General features: G+C 39.4%; 2 protein-coding genes across 11 annotated transcripts in view; one reads left to right on the top strand and one right to left on the bottom strand.

Moving 5' to 3' along the window:
• Window positions 1–18,657, top strand: part of LUC7L3 (LUC7 like 3 pre-mRNA splicing factor) — a 21,712-nt gene extending 3,055 nt beyond the window's left edge. For 2 of the 8 annotated variants that reach the window (XM_086762311.1, XM_086762306.1), the window contains 10 exons: window positions 5,732–5,798; window positions 6,807–6,846; window positions 7,078–7,222; window positions 8,480–8,554; window positions 8,645–8,749; window positions 9,863–10,024; window positions 10,511–10,794; window positions 11,331–11,491; window positions 16,449–16,589; window positions 16,695–18,657. In XM_086762311.1, the coding sequence (XP_086618437.1) occupies window positions 7,100–7,222; window positions 8,480–8,554; window positions 8,645–8,749; window positions 9,863–10,024; window positions 10,511–10,794; window positions 11,331–11,491; window positions 16,449–16,589; window positions 16,695–16,876 (1,233 nt within the window). In that variant the 5' untranslated portion in view covers window positions 5,732–5,798; window positions 6,807–6,846; window positions 7,078–7,099 and the 3' untranslated portion in view covers window positions 16,877–18,657. Of the gene's footprint in view, window positions 1–5,731; window positions 5,799–6,806; window positions 6,847–7,077; window positions 7,223–8,479; window positions 8,555–8,644; window positions 8,750–9,862; window positions 10,025–10,510; window positions 10,795–11,330; window positions 11,492–16,448 lie in introns of all 8 variants that reach the window. The other 6 variants (XR_015260558.1, XM_086762308.1, XM_086762307.1 and 3 more) reach the window with 6 other exon arrangements.
• LOC104475153 (ankyrin repeat domain-containing protein 40) lies at window positions 14,958–27,347 on the bottom strand. 3 transcript variants are annotated; one of them, XM_086762315.1, is made up of 6 exons: window positions 26,855–27,347; window positions 26,050–26,198; window positions 24,044–24,529; window positions 23,301–23,476; window positions 22,411–22,587; window positions 14,958–15,164 (listed from the first exon to the last, which is right to left on the bottom strand). In XM_086762315.1, exons 1-5 carry the CDS (start codon window positions 26,986–26,988, stop codon window positions 22,444–22,446), a joined length of 1,089 nt encoding a protein of 362 aa, XP_086618441.1. In that variant the 5' UTR covers window positions 26,989–27,347; the 3' UTR covers window positions 14,958–15,164; window positions 22,411–22,443. The 3 variants fall into 3 exon arrangements, with proteins under 3 accessions (XP_086618441.1, XP_086618440.1, XP_086618439.1); XM_086762314.1 differs by lacking the exon at window positions 14,958–15,164 and adding an exon at window positions 19,902–20,012; XM_086762313.1 differs by lacking the exon at window positions 14,958–15,164 and adding an exon at window positions 20,208–20,873 and having other exon boundaries at window positions 26,855–27,346.

Genomic DNA, 27,347 nt, shown 5'->3' with positions numbered 1-27,347 from the left:
GTGACATCCATCTTACTTGTATTGTAAGTTATTTCACAAAAAAAAAAATCAATGTTAGCTACAAAGTTCCTATAGCTACTTTTTTTTGGGAAAGATGAGCACTCTGCTGATTTTTTTTTTCCCTTGTTCATGATACATTTTTTTGCATTACGGTATATGGTAAAATAAAGTGTCGCAGTAGTTTATTTATTACCTGTGTGATAGGAATTTCTGTGCTTTAAGCTGCAAAAAGCATTTAGCTCCCTCCCCCCCCCCCCCCCCCCCCCTTAGCGTTTTCTTGGGATGTGGTTAAAAATTCAGAGGAGGGAGACATGCTTGCTTTTGGCTGTTCTGAACTGCATCACCAAATCACAGAGGTGGGGATTTCACGTTTTCAAACAAGAGTGATGTCATTTTTAAAGGGGGAACTCCCCCCTGCTTGAAAATTGCTGCTGTATAGGTAAGCTGTGCACATCAGGAAATTGCAAGTTCAGGAAGTTTTCATGACCTTCTTAAAGCCTTTCTAGATTTTTCTTACTAACCAAATATCCTTATTCAATTAGGTGTTCAGTCACATATTTTCTGTCAGTTCTCAACTCAAAATAAGGAGTTGTTCAGCTTTGGAGATGTGAAGTAAATGGCTTGAGTGGTATTGGTCCAGATAGAATAGGTAAGGGGATGTATTTCTCAAGGTGAGAGGGACTTTCTTCTTAGTGGGTTTTGGTTTGTTGCGTTCCCCCCCCCCCTTCTCTTTAATCAAGCCCAGATTACTTTCTTCATCTTCAAATGAGCAAATTTTTCAATTTTAGACTGAAGAGATTGACTGTAACCATAGGAATCAGTCTCTAAACTGTTGTTCAGTTTTGTTGTTTCAGAAACAGGGCCTTGTCTCTTCTTCCCGGCCTTCCTTTGACAGTTTAGAAAGTGAAGGGCTGGCCTGTGTCTGAAGCTAGTGGGAAATTTACAGGCTTAGGGTTGAGCCTTCAGTCTTGCAGGAACTGCTGCTGTTTGCTCTGCTTCTGCTTTTATTTATGAAGTTTATAGGACCATAATTAAATGCAGCCTCTCTGAAAGGAATGTTTTCATAAATTCCTAAAGTCAACTGACAAGTTTATAGAAAAAAAAATACCACTGTTAAAACACGTGTTTCAGTGTGACTTCTGTGTCACCTAAATATGAAATTTGCCGTGCTGACGTGTTTTAAAAGACAGGAAATGCGGACAAAGTTCAAATAGTAACATTAATTCATCTACTTGGCTACTCCTTTGCTTTTCAGATGAAATACATATGCTAGTGTCATTTCTTGTAAGATTAGACATAGGAACATGTAGCCCTTTCAGTGTAAGCATGTTGTACTCATACCAAAGTTTAGGATTTTTTGTCACATTAGGTGTGGAAGGTTATCAAAACAAGCACATCTCTGTTTTCTTTAACAGAGTTAAATTGCAATTTGTAAATTGCATCCAGATGGATATCAAAAACTATATGGAAGGTGCAATGAAATACAAGGTAGGAGCAGGTTGTTTTGAAGGTGTGGAAGCGGAATGTGTGATAGCTGAGCGTTTATTTGCAGTTCTAATGAAACATGTTGATCATGTATTATAAAGCCTTTTGTAGAGCTTAAGTTCTTACTATAAACTTTGACGTGATTAAAGCCTTTAATCTTAAAAAATTGGAATCCCAGTTGCTGTATATTTCAGTGTTCTTAGATGATCAATTCTGGTTTTGACAGAAAGGCTTTCTGTTTTGTATGCAGAAGGAAATTATTGGTATCGTGTATTTTAGTCTTTCTGCTTAGTGTCATACCCATAGACAAAGTATATTTCTGGAACAGTAACTTTATTGATTCATGCATTCTTGCTTTAATATGCCACCTGTACAAAACAAGTTCATGTGGAAACAGCAATTGCATAAGAGTTCTGAGGCTGTTCTGTAGCGCAAGAAAGCTCAGCATTGACTACCCATACTTCCTATAAGGCTTTGAGATTGTGATAGTTCCTTCAGGGTGAATTCAGGGTTTTCAGAAAGTGGGGAGGGAGGGAGAGCTGTTAGGGACAAATGACTGTGAGCAGTTATCCCTGATAGGAATGCAGTTTCTCAAAATCTAGGTTCTGTATTTAAATTGTGATCTGATGGTATTAGTTATTTATGATGTGTTACATTTTTATTTTTTGAATGCCGAAGGCCCAAATTGGTTTGCATCTAGATAGAATCTCAGAACTTAATCCTCCGGGAGTGAGAGGGGCAGGACTTAATTGTGACTTGTTTGGGAAGAATATTGGTAATGGGAAGTTATCCTTTAAGACTGGTATTTGGGAGAACGGCTTATGTTTGTTTGGTGTTAGGTGGGTGGACATTGCTCATAAAATGCCTGATGCATGTGAACTTTAATGGTTTCAAAGAACTCATCTATGTGAAAGAATTTTCTATTTTTTTTGGTGTGTAAGCCCTTACCTGCTGGATTTTATTCTCAACCTTTTTACTAGGCATTGCCTGCCTAAAGGAATTTGCTTACATAATTGTTTATTGCAGTTATACTTCTCCATCAGTAAATAATTTCTTGCAGAAGAGCAATGTGTTAATGTAGAAGTATTAATGATACAGAGCTGTAAATAGTTTTGTTTATGTAGGAAAGCTTTGAGTTGATTCACCAACTGTGGAAGAGCTGGGCATTCTTGATGTCAGCTTAGTCAATTTTGAGGTGAAGGATACTACTTTCCCACCTCTGAGAGGTTTCAAGGATTAGTGAATTTGAGATGAAGAAGCGGAAGGTTCCGAGTGTCTATCTGTATTTGTTCTAATGTCTTATTGAAATGTGAGACCCGGAGGGCTGTGAGACACAAGGGATGGCTAGTCCTGCTGCAGTAGTTTGGCAGTAACATTCCTCTCTGTTCCACCTTCTTGGTAGCAGTCATCAGAATAATTTGGCAAAAAGGAATAAGTGCTTGTTACCTGCATAGGTGAAGAGCCGTACTGGATTGCCTGTTGCTCTGTTTCTGCAAATATGAAATGTATTTCCATATTACTTCTGACTTGTGCTAAGTGCAGGACTCTGATAACCTGTGGATGAGTAATGCCATTTGAAGCATATCACCTCTGTTCCAGTCCTTTAATGGCTCTGTGATGCTTCAGCCGTTTCTCGGCCCTTTCTGGTCTTGCTCATTATTGGTTACTTGAGACTGACTGAAAGTGCAGCTGACTGGCATCTCCAGCTTGTCAGCGCAGAGGTACCCCACTGTGGAGCCAAGCCAGAATGATACCTTTCAAGATAGTTGCAAGATTCTCTCAAGTAATGTTTTTCTGTTGAAGCAAAATCAGTTGAAGAGCATAATGACATAGGTATGAGACAGGGAGAAAATTGCTGCAGACACACTAGTCTGAACCACTCAAAGTATTTCTGTGCAGCCTGCCTCTTAGGCGAGCACGTCAGGGAATTCATTAGGTAGCATAGCGTCCAGAGCTAGTGAGGAGAAAATTACTGCGACTTTTCAGTGTGTGTGGTTTTAGTTGTTGGAGTTTTTAATATCTAATAATTAAGACAGTGTGTGACACATGTTTAAGCTGCATATTTTAGTATTGGTCACTACAATTTTTAGCTGTAAGCATCAGCTCATAAGAGGAAGCTTTTCTTAGCAGTGGTGCTTCATAAAATCATTTTAATTATTTCTGGTGTTGTGGTTTGTTGGGTTTTTTCCCCCCCCCCCCTCTTCATTATACTTCTGCCTCTAATAACTTTTCCTTTGTTCCTTTTGTTACTGTTTATTTCAAAACTGTTACAGGTCAATCTGCATAATTTTTGAGTTTTTAAAAGATGTTCTACGACTCTTTTTACAGAATAATACGATCAGACAGTTGTTATTGTGCTCTCAGTGTCTTACGAAATTGTCTAATCCATCCTTGAAATTTTCTGGGGGAGGTGCCTTCTCACTGACCCCAATACTTCAATGTGAGGTTGAGAAAATGGAGGAGAAAAAGAATGTAGAGAGAAATTATATTTCTATTGACTAGTACAGGAGTTCATCCCAGAAACTGCTCCCTTGAAACAACTTGATATCAAAACAAGGGTTATTGCAGCTTTCAGGGAAGAGAGCAGATTCTGAAACCAGGTTTTGTCCAGTAACTTTCTCCTTGCTTCCTGAGAAGAAAAAAGTTGTTATTTTGTGTTATGTTTTCTTAACTATTCTTGATAAATTGCTTCAGATAGATGCCACAGTGTTGTAACCTGGATCATGGGAGGACTATTCAAATTACATAATAAAAGAGGGTTTGGTTTGGTTTGGTTTTTTTTTTTTTTCATGTCCGTGACTTGTTAGTAGAAAGCTTGATTGTTTTTCTGTGAAATCTGTGAAGCAGTCAGTCTGGTTTTAGCTTTATAGTCTGAATTGCAGTCTGGCAGTTGTTACAGAAAAATAAATCAGACTGATCTAATTTGATCAACTAGTGTCACAGGCATTTCAGTGAAGTGTTGGTGTGGGGTTGGTTTTGGGTCTCTCTTCTCACTCCCTTTTGTTAAAATACTTGAGAATGTATCTTAGAAAATAATATGTTGCAAATCTTTGTCCACAGTATATGTGAGAGTATTAGAACTAGGTTGTAATGCACAGTAGCAAATATTAAATTTGCCAAATACTAGAAACTGGTGCAACATAGAAGAGATGTTAGAAGAATATCCAGGCTAGTTTGGGATTGACACTTTTAATTAATTAATGGCAGGCACATCCAGGGGAAGAGTCTATTGAAGAATTAATTATTTAAGATTGCTTATGAAGTTAGGAGTGAAAATATTTCTGATTTTATCTTTTTGACTGTTCTTATGGTTAGACAAGAGTTATTTCTGTATGTGAACATCAAGAACTGACCAGCTGGACTAGCTAAGCCCATATTCACGGGTGTGGGTGAATAATCTTTTCAACAAAAGCTGGTTTTATCCCATCGTATGTTAAGTATTTACTGGCTAGACAAACAGGTTGTTTTTTTCCCCTAACTTCGTGGCGGTATTTTTCTGTTATCAAAAAGAACCTGACTTGCTAATGTGAAAATAGATTGTGTAGAAACAAAACAAACCCTTTTTTAGTTGGCAGGAAACTAGATTCAAATGAATGTTTTCTATGTGTGTCTTAAGAGGCACACAGTGTCTCTTTGCATATCGTTCTTAAAGTAGGGATTTCTAAAAGCGTTGGAATGGGGAAGCTTTTGGATAGTTGCTGTCTCTGTTCTAAGTCTTTTGATTAACCTCGGGATCCTTGAGGGCAGTACTTACGATTGAATGCTGATGGCTCCTGTTCTGAAATGGAGGCTGAACACAGAATTGTTGCGGACAAGCTAAGAGGAATTTGCTTTCATGCTTCCATGACAGACACTCTCAATCCTTGTAGGTTTTCACAGTTAAGGAATTTCACAGTAATTTTTTAATAGTCCAATCTGATTTAATTCCTTTGGAAATATGAAATACTATATTATATTTACAAATAGATAACACTTTCCTGTAGTCTTAAATATTTAGCAGTAAAATTAAGAAATACTGTTATTTCAATGGAAAGTAAAAATTTAGTTGTTTTGTCATTAAGATGCACCTTGTAGCACTTACTAAGTAACACAAAGATAGAGGGTGTACCAGTGTAAAATTTTCAGAAATTTTGCAGTGTACAAAGGGGATTTTTACATTATCTTTTAGAAAATGGATGTGATTACCTAAAATGACTAATTCATGAGGAAAAAAAATGATGCCTGTGTTTTTCTTCTCCTTTGTTAGGTTTGTAAATACTACCTTTGTGGCTTTTGCCCAGCTGAATTATTTACAAATACTCGTTCTGATTTAGGTAAGTTTGCAAGTTTTGTAACGTTTATTCACTTATATGTAAAGACAATTGAAGATTTTTTTAAAAACTACATTTTTATTGTTTAAGGCTCTGTCAAAACACTTTGAAAATAGGCTTTTCTATTTTTAAAGGATTTCCAGTTATCTAGTACGTTAAGAGCAATATTTATTCCAGATCCTACTTAATTTTTAACTTTTTTTTTTCTTACGGTGTAAGTTAAATTATTGGGTGTGGGGTGATTTTCTCGTCCTGAAGTGCTGACTTGTAGTTTGATTTATTCTACCTGGACAGGGTTTTAGCTTACTTTTGTGTGAGCATACTTTTTTGAGCTTCTTTACGATAGAGACTCATTTATTGTAACAGTTATTACTGAAGGCCATCTCTAAATTACTAGTAGCTTTCAAGTGATGGTGTGCAGACAACATGTTGTTTGGAGATGGTAACTAGGAAAAACAGCCTGGTCTTAGCGTTAATTTCCAAGTCCATTGAAGAGTTTTGTAGGCTGGGAAAGGTGGGTAATTTTAACATGACTGCCTTTGTGAACTTAGGCCACATACCTTCTAATTTTACTCTGACAATCAACATGTTAAGTAGCCAGTTGCTTATTACAAAGAACACTGTCTGGAGCTTAGTGCTTAGTTAAATTACCCTTCATATGTCATTTTTTCCTTGTTTTGTTTTGTTTTTAGTAAGGCTCTAGGTACTTAAGGTATTATTTTGGTTTTGTAGTTTTGCCAATGTAGACCTTGATCTGGAAATTCTATTTTCTGTAAAGACTTTATATGTCATTCAGAATCTCCTTTGGTTTTAGAATTACTAAAGCATATTGGCACTCTTTTTCTTTAATGTGTCTTTCAAACTCCAAGCAAAGGAAGCAGAAAAGCGGGCATAAGAGTCCCTGGGAAGTGTTTATAGCTCTGTTCTATCATGGTGCACAGACAAATGCTGATGGATTGTGAATACAGCATTCAAGAATGCAGGCTTACGCTTTTTGTGTGGTCTTTTTAGGTCCTTGTGAAAAAATCCATGATGAAAATCTACGTAAACAGTAAGTATGTTGGTTGATATGTTAATCCAAAGTGTTTCTTGTATGCTTGAAATTTTTCAAAAGCAACCCAACCATGGGAAACTTAATTGCTTTTTTATTTATGTAAACATTTATTTAAATGTATAATATTCTCTTACCTTAAGCAATAATTTATAACATTGCAGGTTTTATTAATTATTTTTCATATATTAAGGAATGACATGGGCTTTTATTTTTAAAATACGTTACCAGGTATGAGAAGAGCTCTCGTTTTATGAAAGTGGGCTATGAAAGAGACTTCTTACGCTATTTACAAAGCTTACTTGCAGAGGTAGAACGCAGGATTCGAAGAGGCCATGCTCGTTTGGCGCTGTCACAGAATCAGCAGTCTTCTGGGGTGAGTCTGGAAGAATCATTTTTTCCTCTAGGTAGTGTCCTCATGTTCCCTTTACCTTTTCTCTTTGAGTAAAATACATTGCTTTTCAGAAGATTCCCATTAGATAAGTCTTCAACTGTTAGCCGTCAGATTGCATCTAGCCCTAATGGACAAGCCAGGTGGCTACCTAGTCAGCAAAGCGTCCCTCTCTGTTCTGCCCATCTCTATTTCCTCACAATCAGTATCTGTTCTCTGCCTTGGAACATCAGACCTGTCAAGCATTGTCTTCACCGTGTTAACCTCAGTTTACTTTCTCTCCCTTAATTGTACACTTCCTTTCCTCCACTCTAAGCTGTATTGTGGTGATGTTACTCAAGTAGGCAAGTGTTGGGTCTTTCAGCAGCTGATGGAACTAAATCCCCCTGCAGCTGCCACACTTAGGCAGTTGCCTCTTTCTGCTCAAGCACCGTGTTGGCAGGCAGTGATGGAATCACAAAAGTTTGAGAAGTTGCACAGAAGTATTTATTTCTCAATTCCAAGCTGCATACTAGTCAGCTGTTAATGAGAAGCTTAAACTGACTGGGAGAAAAATTTTATGTGTTTAGTCCACTTGGTTTTTCTTGTCCCTTGATGGATTTGGAGCAGTGACTGTGGCCTGTGCTCTGAGTGTTTCCTGACTGCTAGGGCAGCCTTGCTCCTTTTTGCTGCCCCAGGTAGTTGTTCTGTGCAAAGTCCAGTTGCTTCAGAAGGAGCTGTGGACAGTGTCTTCACTCAAGAGAGTTTATTGGCCGTGGAGTAGAGCAAAGGTTGTGGGGGAAGCAGATGTAAGTCTATTCTGGCAGCCTGCAGAGAGGACACTATTAACAAGTACAGTTTGGATGAAGTGAGATTGTGTTTATGCTGAGAAGTCACATTTCAGAGCCTGTGGAACTCTTAAGTCATACTTGAGTGTCTGTAAAGATATGCAATAGCTGCATGGCAGTTTCAGAGTTTAAATTTAGGACTTTGAATTCTGATGTCTTACCTTTTACGGGCCAGAGCCTTGAATGTTTTTGTTGATTTAGGAGGAATTAGTGTGAATAGAACTTGCTTCACTCAGCAAGAGTGCAGTAAGCTGTGTTAAGGAGTGTTTGATGTTAGACTTGACTATCAATACTAGGCCCTCATGGGAGAAGAGCCAGGAGGGGGTTGTTCCTGAATTGTCTCTGGAGTATGAGAAGACATATATTTGTGTGTTTTAAAGCTATTTTAACCTGATGCACTTGTACTGTTTGGCAGGGAGCGGGACCTACTGGTAAAAATGAAGAGAAGATTCAGGTGTTAACTGACAAAATTGATGTACTTCTACAACAGGTGAGGGTTTTTTTACACCTTGTAACTGAGATCTCTTGCTTTTGTTACTTGATTTAAAATTACAGTTGAAATTTTTAAATTGTCCTTTAGATTGAAGAACTAGGTTCAGAAGGGAAAGTGGAAGAGGCACAAGGAATGATGAAGCTTGTTGAACAGTTAAAAGAGGAGAGAGAATTGCTGAGATCTACAACTTCAGTAAGTTACGTGTTTTTAGTTCTGTCAGACTTATTTCAAAATGTGCATCAGTACGTTCTTAATAACCGTGTCCTTATGCTGAAGGCATGCAAGTTCTGTGCAAAATTAGACAGTAATGTGACACTTAAATGTGTTAATTCAGTGTGTTGTTCTAGCGTGCTACCTTGAGCGTGAGTTTCGTGCACGCAAATTGTGAAATTACTTAAGCAGCAGTCGTGGAGGTGAGCTTGCATCTTACTCTAGTTCAGCTCTCGGTTAAACTTACCGTGTAGCCTCTGCAATATTATTTCACTGAATTACCAATCTGACTGTGTTACAGAAAGCCCTTGTGTTATGGCTGGGACTAGAGATTGGCTTCTGTAGCTCTTAAAGTCAGACAGATACCTAAGGTAATGTGTTAAGTAGCAAGTTCCTGTCAACAAAAAGGAGCTTATGTTTAAGCATTATATTTTGATGCTTAATAACATGCTCAAATTGTGAATCCTGTTTTACTTTTCTAGAAGTTCTTAAATGTCGCAGGCAGTAGTGTTTGTGTCCTTACTATATGATTCATGAAATTGCACAGCAATAATCACTTGGGTTTATGTTGAAATTCCGTGGTGTTTCTTGTATGTCTGTTGAAACAGTGAATTGATTTCACCACCATACTTTTAAATAGAAGCCTAGTGTTCCTTTTTGTATTTCTTATGGGATTTTCTAGCCTTTTCGCTACTTGAGACACATTCCATAGCTATTCTGCAACTCCAGGCGTTTCACTTGATGCCAAATAAACAACCTTAAGAGAAAACTGATTTTTATTTCCCTTAATGCCGAGATTTCAAGGAGGCTGCAGATATGGCTGTATACATATTAATCCTTTGCAGTGAGGAATAAGGTTTGTTTTGTGTGTAATTGACTCTTTCCTTGTGGCTTACCTGGAACGGTCATACGAAGCCTATTTTTGCCCTGTTCATCCTAGTAGGTTCAGTGCTTCCAAGGCAAAGCATGGCATTGTGGTTTTCGGCTTTCACTAGTGCCTGGGATTTGACAACAGTAACAGTAAAGTTCCAAACCCTTTGACTGACTTCTGACTAAAACTTTGGTTTTGCTTTATTGAATATTTTTCTTGTGCAGACAATTGAGAGCTTTGCAGCCCAAGAGAAGCAAATGGAAGTTTGTGAAGTTTGTGGAGCCTTTCTAATTGTAGGAGATGCACAGTCCAGGGTAGATGACCACTTGATGGGAAAGCAGCACATGGGTTATGCCAAAATAAAAGCTACTGTAGAAGATTTAAAAGTAAGCATCTCTTCAGTTACTGAACATAACAGAATTGCTTGGAGGCATCTTGTGGTGAACAAAGTGGCTGTCCAGTGGACTTTCTCAAGTGGGTGAAATGTTCCAAAGGTGGTCTGTAAAAATTAAATGGAATCCCACGGCACGTTTAGCATTGTACTTTCACTGTCACGTTCCTTGTCATAAGTGATTACACTAGATAAAAGCAAAGAGGTAAATTCAAGTGGGAGTTTTTTGTGACGTTTGGTAAAGAACTGTAGTGTGGCCTCTGTTCTTGTGAGAACGACAAGCAAAAAAGTTCTGCAAGACAAAGAATTTCCATTTCAGGGATTTTAGGAAGTGTTTCTGTGTAGGCTGTCCTTTGGAAAAAAAAAACCCTGAAATATTTTAAAAGTTTACGTTTCTATATCCTCAGAATGTTTAAACTAAGTTAATGTTGAATGATTTATCTTGAGTAATCTTTATTGCTTTCTGTGAACTTTTTTAAAGGAAAAGTTAAGAAAAAGAACAGAAGAACCTGACCGTGATGAAAGGTTAAAAAAAGAGAAACAAGAACGAGAAGAGAGAGAGAAGGAGAGGGAACGGGAAAGAGAAGAGCGGGAGAGGAAGAGACGACGTGAAGAAGAAGAAAAGGAAAAGGAGAGGGCTCGTGATAGAGAGAGACGTAAAAGGAGTCGTTCGCGGAGTAGACATTCAAGCAGAACATCTGACAGAAGATGCAGCCGTTCACGAGACCACAAAAGGTCAAGAAGCAGAGAAAGAAGGCGAAGCAGGTACGTGTTTGTGTGTAAGTGTTTTCATGGGACTTTCCAAAATGTTAAAGTCTTGTGGGACTTGATCTGTCAGCCTGGGTCACATCACTGATTTGTTAGCTCCACTGTTATTGTCTGTAAGTGAAGATACACTTTATTAGTTCTAAGAATAAACTAATTTTGCTGCATGTTTGGTGACTTTTCTCCAATTTTGGAAAAAGATGACACCATTGTGGTGGAAGTGGTCTTACGAGGGAGCTTTGAGTAGACAAACACTCCCAAAGAGCAGGGTCTTGTTCTGTTTTTTCCCTAAGTTGGTCTTTAATTCATAGTTTTAAGCTGTGTGGTTAATTGTTTCAGTAAATGAAGAAGGCAATGTGAAGCTAGGTCTTATGTACTGAGAAATATTTATATACAGTATGGTAAGGCTATATAAAAATACTGTTTTCTGCAAATAATCAATGTATTAGAAAGTGCTACTGTTTTACTATTTTGTCTTCCGAGTTAGAAAATACCAGCTAGCATTGACATTTTTGAAATTTTCTTTGAATGTTAAGGAGTCGTGACCGAAGAAGAAGCAGAAGTCATGATAGATCAGAAAGAAAACATAGGTCTCGCAGTAGGGACAGGAGACGATCAAAAAGCCGGGATCGGAAATCCTACAAGCACAGAAGCAAAAGCAGAGAGAGAGAACAAGACAGGAAGTCAAAAGAAAAAGGTATGTTTGTGTAAAGTCAAGTTCTGAAACTAATTTTTCCCTGAAGTTTCGAAAGTTTAGTCTTTCAGTGAGTGACTGAAAGTTCTTAGTACCGAATCAGATCTGATTTTGTAAGCTGTGTATGTTCCTGTTAACCAGTTTGAAACATTTTGTTTGTTACAGTTACTGTTAATGCACATGCATGGACACTGCACCCCAGTGTGTCCACCTCTTACCTGCTACAGTAGTTATTAAAAGCTTAGCACTTTGTCTGCAAGTTAAGGGTGCGGGGATTTTGATGTATTTTAAGACTTGTTTACTATTTACCTTTAGAAATACATAAGCCTGTAATCACATTTTCATAAGAGTGAATATCTTCTATTCGTGCTGTTAGGAGATTTCTTTAATTACTCTTTGCTGGTACGTGTTTTGTGGGAAATTGGTAGCTGTTTTTTCACCTGTACCATCTATTACTTCTCTATACTATCATGTTTCCTTTATTTTCCTTTAACAGTGCTTTTCAGTTTGGGTGGTTTTTGTTTTTTTTTTTTTTTTCTTAATCCATTAATGCAGATAAATCTTGTAGAATTTCTGTAATGCTCTAAATTACAATTTCATGCCCTCTTCCCCCCATCCTTCCCCCTTAAGTTTCTTTTTCTTTTTTTTTTTAAATGAAGTGAGATTTGCTTTGTCAGTATTCAGGTGAGTCTCAAAGGAATGCTGTGTTAGTCCTTGGCATGCTTTTATAGCAGTACCTGCCATGTACAGCAGCATTGATGGTGACTCACTGCTTCATCAAAGGCTGGTGTTCAGAAGCTTTACCTTTAAATAGGATTTAAAAGAGCTACAGAGAGAACACTACAGATTCACATTCTGTGAAAAGATACTAATTCACTGTTACTGCTAAATTTTGCCCTTTAGAAGTCTTTTGAAAGTTCTGGAGGGAATGTCGTACTTACTTCTGGCTTAACCTACTGGCTCTGTTGGGGTGCTGACTAATGTCCAGTCTGAAACAGCCGCCCCACTTCATTGTCAGAGCTGACCATCAGTAATGGATGAAACAATTCTGTTACGTTTCTAAGGTACTTGTGAGGTTCTCTGGAATGAAAGGTGCTATGTGCATGTATCTGGATTGCATAGGCCTGTTTGCCCTACCCTTACTTTTCCATATTTATCTAGCGAATTAGTTCCCAAAGTCTTGGTAACGCTTCATGTATTTTTCTTGCTTGACTTCCTTGGACCGTTTTAATTTTTCTGATTTATACTACAGTGCATCTTTGTTATTGATTCTTCTCTCATTTTGCTTTTCCCTTTATAAGCAAGTGATTTTTAGCTGCTTGCTCATTGGCAGTGGAACTGATGCATAGTGTTTTAAACTCAGATTCAATATTGTAGCCTATATCAGTCCCTTTGTTACTTTATTCCTACCTAATATTGTACCTTTTTGCCGACTTTATGAACAGATTTCTGGTCAAGAATGTCCTATTCAATATTCTTTGTGTATCTGTGCATATAAATATGTTCTTATTTATTCATATTTGGTCTGCTTTTGAGCTTAATGGCTTTTCAGTTCTTTCCTTCCATAAATAGAGGAGCTAGTGAACTTTCTTCAGCATCTCAATATTTTTAGTTTTAACTTGACTGACTTCCTTGCTGGCTGTTTTATTTGCTGCTTGCTACTTTCTTCCTCCAGAAATGAGAACAGTGAGGTGATGCTATGAGCTGTGATGAAAATTCCACCTGGGAAAATCAGTTACTTTTTTTGACTCTGTAATCATAACATTTGTAGAAACACAGATGGACTTTAGAAAGCAGGACTGTAATGCTGAGAAGTTTGTGTTCCCTTTGTTGGGAAAACCTTTAATAACAAAAAGGGGGAAAAAAGGAAAAAAACAGACCAATAGTATTAACAAGCAAACATTCAATTTCTATGATGAAGCTGTGGATACCACTGCATCATCATGTTTGCCATGTGGCATTGTAGGCAGTCAAGTGGATAGCTTTAGCGGTTCATATGTGGCTGGCTACCTGCTCTGCTGTTTGCACAAAAAGAAGTAATATAGAAGTTAAGTCTTACCTTACTACATTTACTGCTCCGTTGGGAATATTTGCTCCAGAATCTAATTGTCTTTAAATACACAATTGATCTGCAATTATAAAAGTAAGCAGCAAAGGCCTGGCTGTAACTACTCATGGTAGTTATATTCATTTCAAGTACTCTTGAAATCTCAAACTGCTTTATAAACATGAATGTTAACAGGAAAAAAAAAGCAAGGCACAGCTGCCCAAGACTTGCCTATTATTACAGACTAAATTAGTGCCATACTTTGAAAATTCAGAAATCCTGGCTTCTTGTTCAGTAAAAAACTGTGGAATACTGTGACCTTTAAGATTCTAAGAAAAAAGTATATGTAAAAATGGAGACACTTAATTTGTATCTCAGGTTTCAGGAACAGGGATACGTTTGCTAATGGAGGGAGCCTGCCAGCCATAAACACCAACTGAGCATTAGCTTAATATAAACCAGCAGAACGCAACTACTGTTCAAGTAAACTAACTTCGTAGTAGGTGGAATAAATAGGGGTTTTTTTAAGAAAAGGAAAACATCTGTTCTGCAAGTACCTTCCTTTTATGAGGGGGTTAATACTGGAACATGCCTCCAGAGCACTTTAACTTGGCTCTTTAGCTTCCTTAATCTGGATTCGTATACCTGTATAAAAATAGTTATATTTGTGATTGTGTTTTTATGTTAGTGATTAAACCTCAGCAGATACTTTCAGAACACCCAAACCCTCAGTAATACTGGATATTATGTTTGACTTTTGCATTCCCTGAACAGTAAAACCATTCACAACATTTTGGTAAGAATTCTGACAAAATACCTCTCAGTTGCCCACAGAAACTCATTCAGAAAAAATGTGTATGTGTTGAATCAGGAAGCAAGGTCAATATTATGTGATTATAACTAATAGATCACAGATGAAATAATATACACAGTTTCAACAGCAAACTAATTGTATGTGCTTTTAAAGAAAGAAATCTTACTGATTGAAAACACAATGGAGGAACTTAACTGCTTGCAGATACCCCAGGAGTTGAAAGAAGTTCCTTTATTGGACGATTTATTTAATATACTTTCTCAGTTCTGCTTGGCAAACTGGAGGTTTGCTATGGTAAAACTGTTTCACTATTAAAGTTTTTAGAATAGTTTCATCTTTCATACCATAGTTTGATAGTAGTTTTTTAACCTTAAACAAAGTTATCCTTCCTGACTAAATTCAAGAAGCAAACAAGACAGAACAAAACCCTGCACACTGCACATCCATAGGGCTATTAAGATCTACCATATCTACATAGGACAGAAGATAAGATTATTGGACTGACTACTAGTCCTCTGCGGGGAAACAAGACTACTATTCCTCAGTGGATCTACGTGTGCATCGGAGATACCTATAAGACAAAAAGAAGACTTTTTAACAAGGTTAGTTAGAGTGCAATCTACCTGCGGAGTTGCAAAACTGAGGGCAGACAGATACAAAATTACTAGTTCTTCACTTAGCTTTTTGACATCGCTGGGTGCTTTCTCCAAGCACCGTGCACTGGATGTGCTGCTTCAGATGAGACCTCAGTAGTAGTGTTCATTAGGCAGTTGCCCTCATTTCTGTGTGGGGGCTTTACCCCTCCCTTTGGTGGTCTGTTTTAAAACAAAGAAGTTGGGATGTTGCTTCTCTTGTAATTTCTACTTTGTCTTCTGGAATATAAAAATGTGTTATGCCAGTCTAGGTGATAACATTATTTAAAATAGCTTTTTCAGAGTGTTCGATCTGTGTGCTCCTGTGTTGGGGATGTATCTCTATATTTATATTATTAATTGCCCGGATAGCAGGGAATAATCAGAAAAAAGAGCATGAATGTTGTTCTGTATGATGACATCCGAGAGGTTGGTTTTTCAGATTTTTTTTTTTTTTCTCTCCAAAGTGTCTTTACTGATCAAAGGTTGAATATTATGATGTGAAATAATACAGAAAGGATTTATATTTTTATTAAATTTGCAAATACTGAATTCATGGATGAGGCACACAGCTCTAATACTGAATGTTTTTCTTCCCTTGTAAATATTTTTACTCCTGGCTTCCTTCCTTCCTTTGAAGACTATTGAGAAAAAGATGAGTTTTTCAGCAGCGTAGCAAACTCTTCAGTCAGCTTTCCAATTCATGATGGAATTGTGGGGTCCTTCCCCATGTTGCTCTTCCTTTGCCTTTGGGAAATAGTGATTTTTATGTATCTTACAAACTGTGTCCCCCAAGCCTTTTTAATGAGTGGATTATAAATGACTGCTGTTTGTACAAAATTGAGAATTAATAATGCCCAGAAGCATGCAGCTTCTATGACATACCGCACAGTAAAGTTAATTTTGATTGTCACTGTGATTCCCGCTTTCAAAGCTAGCAGTGCTTAATATTGTTTGTTTCCCCAAGTATTTGATTGTTTGGGGTTGCTAGTTTTTTTAATTGGCAAGTATTGATTTATTTGACGATGCATTGTCCCATCACTCTTTTCTCGTTCTCGTTTTGAGAACCGTATTTAATGAGAATTGCAAACCAAAGAAGGCCATAAAAAAAATTGGTCACAAAAAGAGTCCCACCATAAGTAAGGAAGCCATGCACCGTAATTTACCTAACTTGTTGACTGCCTCTTTACCCACAATTTGTGTATTTTAACAGGCAGCTGCATAGCTGCCTCTGTTAGGAGAGCTGTCCTTTCTTCTCTTTTCCCCACCCTATACTGTCCCCTTTGACCTTTTTTTGTACCCTCTCCATTCCAGCGTGGTAGTCTGCAGCCTATTTCTGTAACTTTTTGAGTATTACCGTTACTGCTATAGCAAGTAATTGTCCCATTTTGTATGCAATGTATATCTCACATGTGCAATGTTTGTTTTTACTTTGAAATCCATGGTCAATGTCTTCTTTCATGGCAGAAAAGAGGGGATCTGATGATAAAAAAAGTAGTATGAAGTCCAGTAGTCGAGAAAAACAGAGTGAAGACACAAATACAGACTCGAAGGAGAGTGATACTAAGAATGAGGTCAATGGGACCAGTGAAGACATTAAATCTGAAGGTGACACTCAGTCCAATTAAAACTGATCTGATATGACCTCAGATCAGACAGAGGTAAGTGCATTATTTCAAACTTTGATTAGGGCTTTTTGTTACTGTTTAACAGTGCAGCGTAAGTATGCACAGATGAAGATGGAACTAAGCCAAGTAAGAAGACATACTAAAGAACCTTCTGAAGGAAAAGACAGTGTAGTCCTGCAAAACATTTTGAGGTACATTGTTTTGTCTCAGCTATTTTGTAGCAGACTCGTGCCCCCATTAGTGTGCCTCTTTGGGACCTATTTGTAATATAGCCACCATAGAAAAATTAATTATCCTTTTTTTATTTTTAGGGATTTTGTTATCGTTTTTTAAAAAAAAAAAGTTGAACTGTTTTTGTATTTAAGTCCATATTGTGTTGGTTCATCAGCAGAAACTTTTGCTTTAATACTTAATATTTGAGGCACATGTTGGACTACTTTGTTTTCATATAAACTGCTAGTATTTCTTTGTCAAGGATGTTTCTAGTTTTTTTGCTTTATTGCCTTGCATTCTAATGCAGTTTGTTCTGTAACTCGAGAGCCAGTAGCATTGGATTGATGGAAGTGTAGGGTTTATGAATTATTGCAGCTGACTACCATACCTCACACAGCGTTGGTGTTGTGAGCGGCCCATGAAAAGCCAAATTAAAAATCAAGGATTCAGTCAAACTAAGCAGGTACTCATGCCAGGTACTCCTTTCTCTACCCACATCCATGTTTGAATGCTGTTGCCTGTAATCTTTAAGCTTACTGTTGTGTTTTTGATTTTCAAGATAGTGAAAAGGACTTTTTGTGTATTGTGTGAATACCGTTCATCTGATGTTAACAGAATGGAATTTTCTTTCGACTGTGTGTAGGGATGCAGTGCTGCCCAGAATTAGATATCTTTAAAGAGTTTAAAATGCAATAAACACTACATAATAATCGCCTTGTTACTTTCAATGCAATTCAAGTCTTTAAGAGGTATGTGTTTAATATTTCCTACTGTGTAGGAGAATTTGCAGTCAGCCATAGTACAGAGAAGTGGAATGGCTGATAACAGACTTCTAAGGCAAATGTAAATACAAAGCCAGATGCCACCAAATTATTACAGTGTTCATGGCAAAAATGTATGCTGAAAAACTGTTTGTTGGAAATGAAAGAGCTAAACAATAGGAAATACAAATACCGTATTAAAAGGAAAACTTGAAGTTTTTTCCCTGCTCTTGACATAGCTTTCTTACAGAAGGTCTTTAGTTGTATACCTGAAATAAGGAACTAACAGTGGAGAGTACAGCTGATTAATGAGCTTCTTGCAACATAAATTGTTACTGTAGTTTCATTATTTATGCTAGGAAATACTTAATGTTGATTATCAAACCATTAATTCCACATTATTGTTTCTAAAGCCAGTCGTGGTCAATGTTGACATTTTTGTAGAGTTAAGATGACAGCTAACAACTGGGCCAATATATAGGAATGGTAAACTAAATGCTCTTAATGCTGTCTAATTGTCTGTTTTCCCAAAATTTTGCATTATAGGACTACTACGTGAAGAGTCTGCGAAGACAGCGGAAGACAGCTTAAACTGAAGATCTGCTTTAAAATGAGGTGAAAGAAAGCTGTAGTGGCGTAGAAAAATATAAAGTTGAGTTAGAAATTTTTTTTTTTTTTATAAAATTTAATTCAGGACTGGTGTTTCCTCCCAGAGTTCAGAAAGATGTGTTGATAATAGCACATATGCTACTGAGAATATAAGTCCTGTATACTTTTTTTCTTTAAGACTTTTTAAGATAAGAAACCAACATAACCTGAACACATGGCTTGCTCAGTGTTTAATTGCAAGTTTTCATTCTTGGACTTTAAAACACAAGAATAAATGTTTAGTATTTGTGTGAATCGAACTAAAACGAATCCCATTTTTACAACTAAGCTATTCCTAGCTTCTTGATATATGAGAAATGGAAATAAAGTATCTTTGAATTTCTGTTACAAATTTGATTGTCTCTGTCATTGAACGTTTAATATTAAATAAGTTTCTTTCCTAATAAATCTGCTCATGTCTTCAAGCTTAGTCCATTAATTTGGATGTTTAGTTATTCTGTGGTGTTTGTGGGTTTGGGTTTGGGGTTTTTTTTTTGTGCCATCACTTAGTATTTAATTTCAAGCTTGCTTTTTCAGCAGTTAGATGGCTGTTGGATTGTGTGTCCCCTAAAAAGTGGGGCTTATGCTGCAGTTGGTTAAGAAACTACAGAAATCTTGCAATAAGAGGCCTTACGCCTTTATAAAGCAGTTGGACTTTTACAGCATTATCGTAAAGATGCCACTGCTGACGCTGGCCATCAGACTGCCTCTGTATTTGCATTGTAGTATCCTTTTGGAATATTAATTAACAACTGTGTGCAGTTGGTAAGCATGCACAGTCTCTGTTACAACAGAGAGAAGAGACATCCCTTCTGCTTTTCTTGTGAAGCTGTAGTGCAAGCCAAGAGTATTTCTTGTTGACAAAGAACTGCAATGTGTACTGGTCAGCAGTAGAGAAAGTGTACTTCAGCGCTCTGTCTGTAAGGTACTGAATTTTTTTTATATATATATATATTTTATTTTTTTTTATTTTTTAATTTTTTTTAAAGCGTCATCCTTCATAATAGTGTTCAGTAATTGACTGTACATGTAACTGAAGTCGTACGTGGACAAACCACTATTGTAACGTTCTTGTTCCGATGTTGGTATGCCTTGTATCATCTGTTTGTGGAATTGCACCCATAAAAGGACCTGCGTGTTGGTCCCTCTGGTGAAAAGTGCTGCTTTTTTGATACGGAGGGATATCACGTGCAGACAGCCATGCTCCATTTTTGACTTCTATCTTTCTAAAGCAGACACCCATAGGGCATAGGGGATTGAGACTGGGTGGTGGGAGGGTTTTTTGGAAAAACTTAGCAAGAAAAATTAATGCAAGTGGGAGCAAGTAAAATTGTAACTTAAGTTCTAATGACAGACATTGCATGAACACCTGTTCTTTTTGAAACTAGTGTAAGAAACATGATTCAGCTACTGTCTAAAAGTGTTAATTCGTTCAGTGGCTAAAATGGTTGTCTTGCACCTTCCATTGCACATTTTTTTGTTATAGGACTAGCATTTCCCCTTCCTTATTTTGCACAGGTATAAATGATAAAATGAGGTAACTTGTAAATTGGGCTGGGATTCAGAGTCTGACATGTCTGATAGTGGAGCCTTTCTCTAATGCATTGAAGACGAAGGAAAAATTCTGTCTTTCAGAGCACAGGAAACATGGTGCATTTCTAGTAACTACCTTCAGATTTGCCTGTAACAAGCTTCTCCACAACAGATTCATCTGTGTGAGAAGTGTCATCTTCAGAGCTCGAGCCCGATACAAATACCATCTCAGATTTTCTGGGAATGCTCTGCAACAAGCAAGTAGCTTAGTTAAGTAAACTTTCTCCATACTGGTTTTGGTAGCCTGACAGTCTTTTATTAGGTGTTAAAAATGTACTGACCCATGATTTTTCAAAATTATGGTAGAATTTTAAGAGAGCTCTGTCCCCTTTAGAGGGCCACATATCATCCCCCTCACCCCATGAAAAAGGAAGAGATGTAGGTACTTGAAACAACTGATACTTTAATATAAGTGAAGAATAGCAATGTCAGTTCAGTACAAGTTTGTAGTGCAAACAGAAGTTGTCCTTGGAAGAACAGTAAGTTTTGTAAACTTGGTTTCAGTTGATTGTTCAAAGGAAAAAAAAAAAACAAACCACCACTGAACAACAAAGCCCAGTTAACATAACTAGTGTGCCTTAGAGTTTATCAAACTGCATAAAACATACAAAAATATTTCTCTGAATGCATAGAGTTACTGCTATTATTACAGTCAGATCATGATTAAAGTTTTAGTCTTATATTAACAGTTATTCTTTGTGGAAACTAGAGCAAATAAAGCTTTTCTAAACCAGCTGCTCCTATGGCTGAATGTTCAGTAGTTAGTGGAGGCAGTCTAAACAAAGAACCAAAAAGAAATTAGATACTTCTAATTTTGAGCCATTTAACCACCATTGTTTTTCAAACAGTTATTGCACATAATCTGAACTAGCTTCCAGGCTATGCTGACAAGATAAATATACAATTGTTAAAATAAAACTCCTTTCCTGTCCTACAATAAAAACAAAGCAAGAGTCACAGGCAGTTTTACTTCATCCTGTGTCACAGTCTTAAGCTTACCAAAAGTTGAATTGGACTTTAAAGTAGCTCAGCTCCTAGAGAGAGAAGGGCTGGGATTGAGAATGGAGAGTTAGCAGAGTCTGAGTGATAAGATGGATATAGAGCAAGTGGGAAAGGATGATAGTTATTTTGAATGCACTAAGCAAGAATTTTAAGCTTAAGTAACTTTGAAATCCTGAACCCACAGTCAAGCATTGTTTCTGCTGGCAGAAGGGGTTTCTGTATTGTGACGTGCATGCTTTTACTGCAAGGATAAAGCAGCTGTGCTGCAGGAAGCTAAGACAGGGTGGCAGCCATGCTGCTCCTTCCAAAACCTCCTGATTGTACTGTTTATGGTCTGAATGACAACATCACAATCCAGATCAACAGCAACAAACACTGCATCAGCTGTGCAGAAACTCTGCTCTAATGTGGCTTAATAAAGCAGAGATGGAAGGAAAATCAATACTGTTGCAGGGGGGAGGGAAAGCAGCTCATGTTCAGGAAAAAAAGCCTCCCTCGCCCCTCCACCCAGCCCAGTACCCAACGAAGGTTTTTGGCGTAAAGGTCAGCATTGTAGGCTTTGGTACAAGCGAAAACATAAGAGCCTCCTAAGCTGTAACTTTAACAGGAAAAGTTTCAGGCTGTTAACATGCCAGCAATGCTGCAACTTAAATACTTTGTTTGGGCTTCAAGGTATGTCTTACTAATGACTCTTGCCATTCGTAAAACCATAGATGGATGGTTTCATTACTGACCTGCTTAAATGCAAGTTAAGCAGTCTGTAGCTTAACCAGAGTCTGGGAGCTTTTTTCCCAAAAAAAAAAAAAATTCAGTTGGAAGCAGCTGGAAGCACTCAGCCCTTTTGGTACTCATCAGGCTGAAACTTGGGATGCTGTGTAAAAGGGACAGTAGACTGTGCAACAAGTAAAGTTACTGTTTAGTTATTTGTAATGGTGTATTTCCGGTTTAGTATGGCTAATCAAGAGCATGCTATGCTCCCTAGGGTTGTGATACCTCAAGAGTATACTGTTGTGCTTCTCCTGCTCCTCACACAGCTGAAACTAAACACACACCAACTTATTTCAGCCCAGTGAAAACTTTTCTTCTGTCTCTTCAGACGATTAAATAGTTCTGTCCCCAGCAGGCAAGACAACACATCTTGGTAAGTCTTTGTGAAGGGGCCAGAGATTAAGGACTTGCAGCTTTTAAATGTTTAGAGAGCAACTGTGTGTCACAGACCCTCTGACGTTTAACTTGTGTTTAAAAACACATAAACACAAATACACACTTTCCTGAATGTCTTTTCCATGACTCTGATTTGGGCAAAGAGTGGGAGTACTCGGCATACTTTTTGTATCAATAATTCTGTCTTTCCTGCCCTCTGTTGTCAAATACAAACAATAAACCATAGAAATACATTGGAAGCATGTGATTTTAGTAGGCAAATGAGGTATCCCTTATCTGAATACAGTATCAAGTAAAAAAATAAAAGCAAAGGGGGATATTAAAATATAAACTATTAGTTAAAATAGTAACCCTAACAATAACTTAAGGTTTTACACACGTTTAATTCACTGCCTTCAAAAGGCAGCAGCATATAATTACCAGGTTTTCACACTCTAGCTGCATCTAGAAGAGTCAGTACGTCAGCTTTGATGCTCTGCTGTTGTAGCACGGTCTCTCGGTCAGTGTGGATGCAGCCTTTCTGAAAGGAGAGCTGTCACTTTTCACGAGAACTAACTCCAGCTCCTGGAAGTCCTGAAGTCTGGCAACGTCCTTGTCCTTTCAAAGAACAGACACAACTGTGCATTACTTCTAAAGGTATCTGGCCTTACTTTGTAACTATTTATAATAATAGGAAGTAAAAACTAAAATTCCAGAGAGGTGACACCCAGTGACAGGAAAAAATAATGAAAGAAAAAAATCCTACCAGTATACACACTTTCTTTTAAAGCATGTTTGTGGTTTTTTTTCTCTCCTTGAACCATATTTTTTTTTTTTTCTCCTTGTACATCATCATGATTTGACTGTTTGTGCCTGTCACAACTTAAGAGTTGTGGCCAAAGGCATTTCATTTTCAGCCCTCCAGAACAGGTATTTTTGGAACAGAACAACATGTTCATTTGTTAATGGCATATCTTTAAATTATTCACATGCCAATTTGTGGGGGTTTTTTCCCCTTACTATTTGTTCTTTTTAGGCAAGCAAACAGTGAAGTAGTACGTGGCAATTATGTTAAAAGCACACTAATGCACTGTTTCTGGCTGTAATAGTTTCGGGTGCTTTAGGAGCTGAAATACTCTGCCTGTTTTAACAAGAATATTTTTAAGTTATGAAGTTGTAAGAAAAGCCCAGTATCCTTTTGAATTTGTGAGCTTAAGTCAGTTTTTGTTTTTTAACACAAGGCCATGTTTTGTCAATCTTTTTTTACAGAAATACCTTCTCTGATGTCTGCAAAGTGCTAAGTAAAATTGATTTCAGATTTCAATTCTTACCTTTCTTACTAGTGTATTAGGTAATTTTCTGATCTTCTCTACTTGTTCGGGATTAACGCCCAGTTCACAGCAGCTCACTCTGAGCAGATCTTGATAGGTCAGTTCTTGTCTGTCCAGTTCAATTTCAATGAAGTCACAGTCTCTGAGGTTCTGGACTCTCACCTTAAGCACAAGTTCTGATTGAGGGGAAAAAAAAAAAAAAATCAAAAGGTTTTTTTCCTAATAAAAAAAAAAAAAAAACAACAAAAACCAAAAAAAACACCAAACAAAACCAACCCAACTGTGACACTACAGTATTTACCATTATCTTTCAAATTCAAGTTTCATAATACAACACCTAATATCTCAGAGAGAAATTCTGTGCAGTTAATAGCTTCTATTTGGGCAGCAAGAAATACACAGTGTTAAAAATCTGATCTACCCAGTTACAAGTTGTCACCAAACCACCAGAGACGCATGTGATGCTATATAATACAGTGCAAAACTTGAATCTTTCTGTTGCTTGGCCTGATCTTTCCATTGGTTTGCAAAGTATTGCCATGTTTAAAATACACTGTAACTGTTATTTTACTTAGCAGAGCAGAAAAAAATAGTTTGGGTACTTCTGGCCAAAGAATTGACCATCTCTGCATCTATTTGACATCAGTCTGAAAGTGGAATGATTCTTCAGCTTCATCTTTCACCCAGTTAACAAAAACATGGAACAGAACTTAACAGAAGGATGGGAAATTACACTTCGTTACCTTGCATGTTACATGGGAACGTTCCAGTAAAGAAAAAGGGCTGAAATGCTGGCCCGGGACCAGGAGGTGACCTGTCGGTTTGCAGGGGTACAGCCTGCGTGGATGCTACTGGAGAGAACAGGCCTCTGCTGCGAGACGGGGAGGGCTGGCAGACGGGGCCGTTCCGTGCTTCGGGCTCGGCGCGTTCTGGTGCTGCGAGAGCTGCTGGCGGGGCGGGCGGCTGTTCTGCAGCGTCTAGTGCGGGAATATCATCTTCGCTGGTGCACGATGTGGGTGTGCGTATGCTTTCACCCTGAGCTGCTGATGAACAGGGACTAGTTTCACACTGGGAAGCAGAAGAGACGGAAGCACTTTCATTCTGGGATTCTGCCAAGCATTCTGGAATGCTTTCTTCAGCGTAAACATAAGGGAATGGTGGGTTGGCCAAGTAGTTTGCAACAACTGGCAGCTCTAAATTCTTCACTCCTTGACATTCGGTTTCTTCCTCTGTTAATGAAGTTCAAAAAGGGGGGTAGGGGATGGAGAGAGAAAAAAAACAACATGTTATTGGATAGATCTTTCTCATTTTGAATATAGTTATTGTTTCTATTTTGTCTTAAAACTACATCACATTTTGAGGTGATCAAAGGATGATACTAAAGTAACACCTGGAAGGCAAGCAGCTGTAAAATGAAAGAAAACTACAAATTTTTGCAATGTGTTGTGGTTTTTTTTTAAAAAAAAAGCAGTGTGGGGAAAAATAGCTGTTGAAAGATAGGTCACTTGTAGTAGTGTTATTCCAGCGTTTTCAAAGGGACTGACTGAGCAGTAGTTTTCTTTGCTAAATCTCACTTTGCAATGCTTTTAATAACACTGCTGTCAATTGTTTGTTATGGCCCATGCCAGCAAATTAAATGGAGTGTTTCTTCAGGTAAGTGACTATTTGATATCATACCATAGCCAGCTCCTCTCTTGTTTAAAAGTACTGCAGTAACTGGCATTCTCGCCTGGCTGAGGGTCACAGGACAGTAACACGAACGTCAGAGCAGCTCAGAAAGGTCTGCTCCAATAGCACTGTGCTCCCAGAATAAAAAACATTTAGGATAACATAAGCGAGAAGTGCTTATTGCCCAGGAAACACGTGAATGCTTAATGAACAGAAATACAAGGCAACCATGAGCAGAGTTCATTTACCCACACTTGACAGTTCAGATGTTAGAAACAGAATGCAAGTCATCTGCCATGAACTAAGGCGAAGAGACGAGCACCTCGCCCAAAAGAAGACAAAAATGCTCGTGCAGAGAACCTGCCTTGCCTTCAGTTATGGCTGTGGTAAACTTCGTCATGATTCAGCTGCACCTTCATTGAAGGTAACTGTGCAGCGCTGATGTAAGAGCATATCATTGCAGAGAGCAATTCAAGTGCAATTAGCAGAAAAGAGAACACCAGCATTTCCAAAGGTGAAGCACTTTGATCTGGAGCACGGTACCTAGATGCTCACGGAAGTGGGCACTGGCAGGGTTCAGGAGTGTCACACATCTGAGTGGGTTTGCTGTGCGTGTGAAAAGTGTAAGATAACAGAATTGTTGGGCACAAATTAACCGTACTGCAAGTCACAGGGCAACACGATGCTCAGAAGCCGTAACTTCTGAAATGCTGCAATTGTTTGGAGTGGATTTGTAAGGTTTCTTATGGTTGGACAACAGTCAAACTGTACAAGCCTCCATTTGCAGCCTGCACAGCAGCTTCTCCTTCATGAGAGCAAACAGGACTGCAGCAGGACAGTTCCCAAAGTGTGCAGCTCTTCAGTCTCTCGAAGATACAGCTCAGAATAAACGGCCTTTCCACCTGAAACCCCCCAAGCCTATGTGCCTGAGTATGAATTACAGTTACAAGCTGGAGCTATCTAACGAGAGACAGTAATCCTAGCCAAAGTTCTGCCAGTCAGCTCCCTCAGATAAAAGCACTTTTTAGTGCTTTAGTCTTTAGACCAAGAATTCAGATCACTTTCAAGACGGCAACAGTACCTCCCAAAATCTTCCGGATGTCTGGTTTTGACGTTAACTGTGCAGCCAGCTCTCCGTTAGCGGTGAGGATCTGCTTATCCGCGCCAGCGTCCAGCAGGCAGGACACGACTTGAGCGTGGTTCCGCTTACAGGCCCAGTGCAGACAGGTCCTGCAGGGGAGGAAGCAGAGGCGTTTGTTGTGCTGTCAGCCTCAGACCTGTTGCCCCAGCTCCTCCTCACGTGCCCGTCCCAATTCACCTGCGTTGCATCTAGGGTGACAACAACTGGGAATAAAGTTTCCTTCTCGGTATCACTTTTTTAAAGTCAGGAACCTACTGTAAGTTCTGTGGGGCAAGGGCCTCCTTTGCCTTGCTACAGTGTGAAGAGCGACTCCACCGCTGTCCTAAAGAGCCGTCCAGCAGACATGAGCAACTTTAGAAGAGGTCCTCAAGCAAACGCCTAGTGACAGGTGGAAGGCGGGTGCCCTCCTTTTATTATGATCCTCTTTAGCAGTAAATCTCAAAGCCTCCCGAGATTAGCATTTCCTTTTTTTGTAAATAGAAAAACTAAGAAACAGAAGGGCTGCACCCTCCGAGCAGCTCTCCCCTCCGCCTAACGAGGGCTGCCCGGCCTCGTCTGGGGAGCCCCGCGGCGCACACCCCGCGCAAGGCACGGGCAGCGCCAGCCTCCCCAGCCGGGAGCCGGGCCCGGCAGCAAGCCCCCGCTCCGGGCCTGTCTCCGGGCGCCGACGGCCCGACCCACCCGGGAGGACGCACGGACCCGCCCGGCTGCGCGCTGGGACCCCGGTCCCGCCGCCCCCCCTCACCAGCCGTTGATCTCGTTGCGGGAGTTGATGTCCGCCCCCGCGCCCAGCAGCCGCCGCACTTCCTCCACGTCCCCCAGCGCCGCCGCCTCCCGCAGCCGCTCCTCCAGCTCCCGCGCCTCCACGCCGCCGCTCATCGCCGATGCCGGGGCGCGGGGGCCGGCAGACGCCTGGCAGGGTCACCCGTCCCTCCGCGGACCGGCTGCGGCCGCCGCTTCAGCCCCACCCCGCCGCGGCGGGGCCGCCGGAGCCCGTCACGAGGGGCCGGCGGGCCGGGCCGCTCCTCAGCGCCGCGCCGCCGAGCCCTCTCCGCCCCGCGGCCCGCCGCCCCGGCCCTCCGCTCCGGCGGGCGCCCTGCCGGCCGCCGCCATCTTGTGCCCGGGGCCGGGGCGGGGTGCGGGTCGCGCAGGGGGTTCCGCTGCCCTTCCCGAGGGCAGAGCGGCTGGGAAGGGAACGGAGCCTCAAGCTTTGGGCCCGGACAGAGTGAAAACACCAA

The sequence above is a fragment of the Chlamydotis macqueenii genome, chromosome 18 (genome assembly GCF_036417535.1).
Source record: "Chlamydotis macqueenii isolate bChlMac1 chromosome 18, bChlMac1.mat, whole genome shotgun sequence".
In the NCBI taxonomy this organism is placed as follows: domain Eukaryota; kingdom Metazoa; phylum Chordata; class Aves; order Otidiformes; family Otididae; genus Chlamydotis; species Chlamydotis macqueenii.
The sequence above is the reverse complement of the archived record's forward strand: the minus strand, read 5'-3'. Positions and strand labels throughout refer to the sequence as shown.

Bases quoted from the DNA above. Each gene is read 5' to 3' on its own strand.
- LOC104475153 (XM_086762315.1), bottom strand. From the start codon at position 26,988: ATGAGCGGCGGCGTGGAGGCGCGGGAGCTGGAGGAGCGGCTGCGGGAG. The intron at 26,199-26,854 runs GTGAGGGGGGGC...CCTCCCCTGCAG, and splicing joins CGCAACGAGATCAACGGCTG to GACCTGTCTGCACTGGGCCT. The intron at 23,477-24,043 runs GTAACGAAGTGT...CCCCTCAATCAG, and splicing joins GTTCCCATGTAACATGCAAG to AACTTGTGCTTAAGGTGAGA.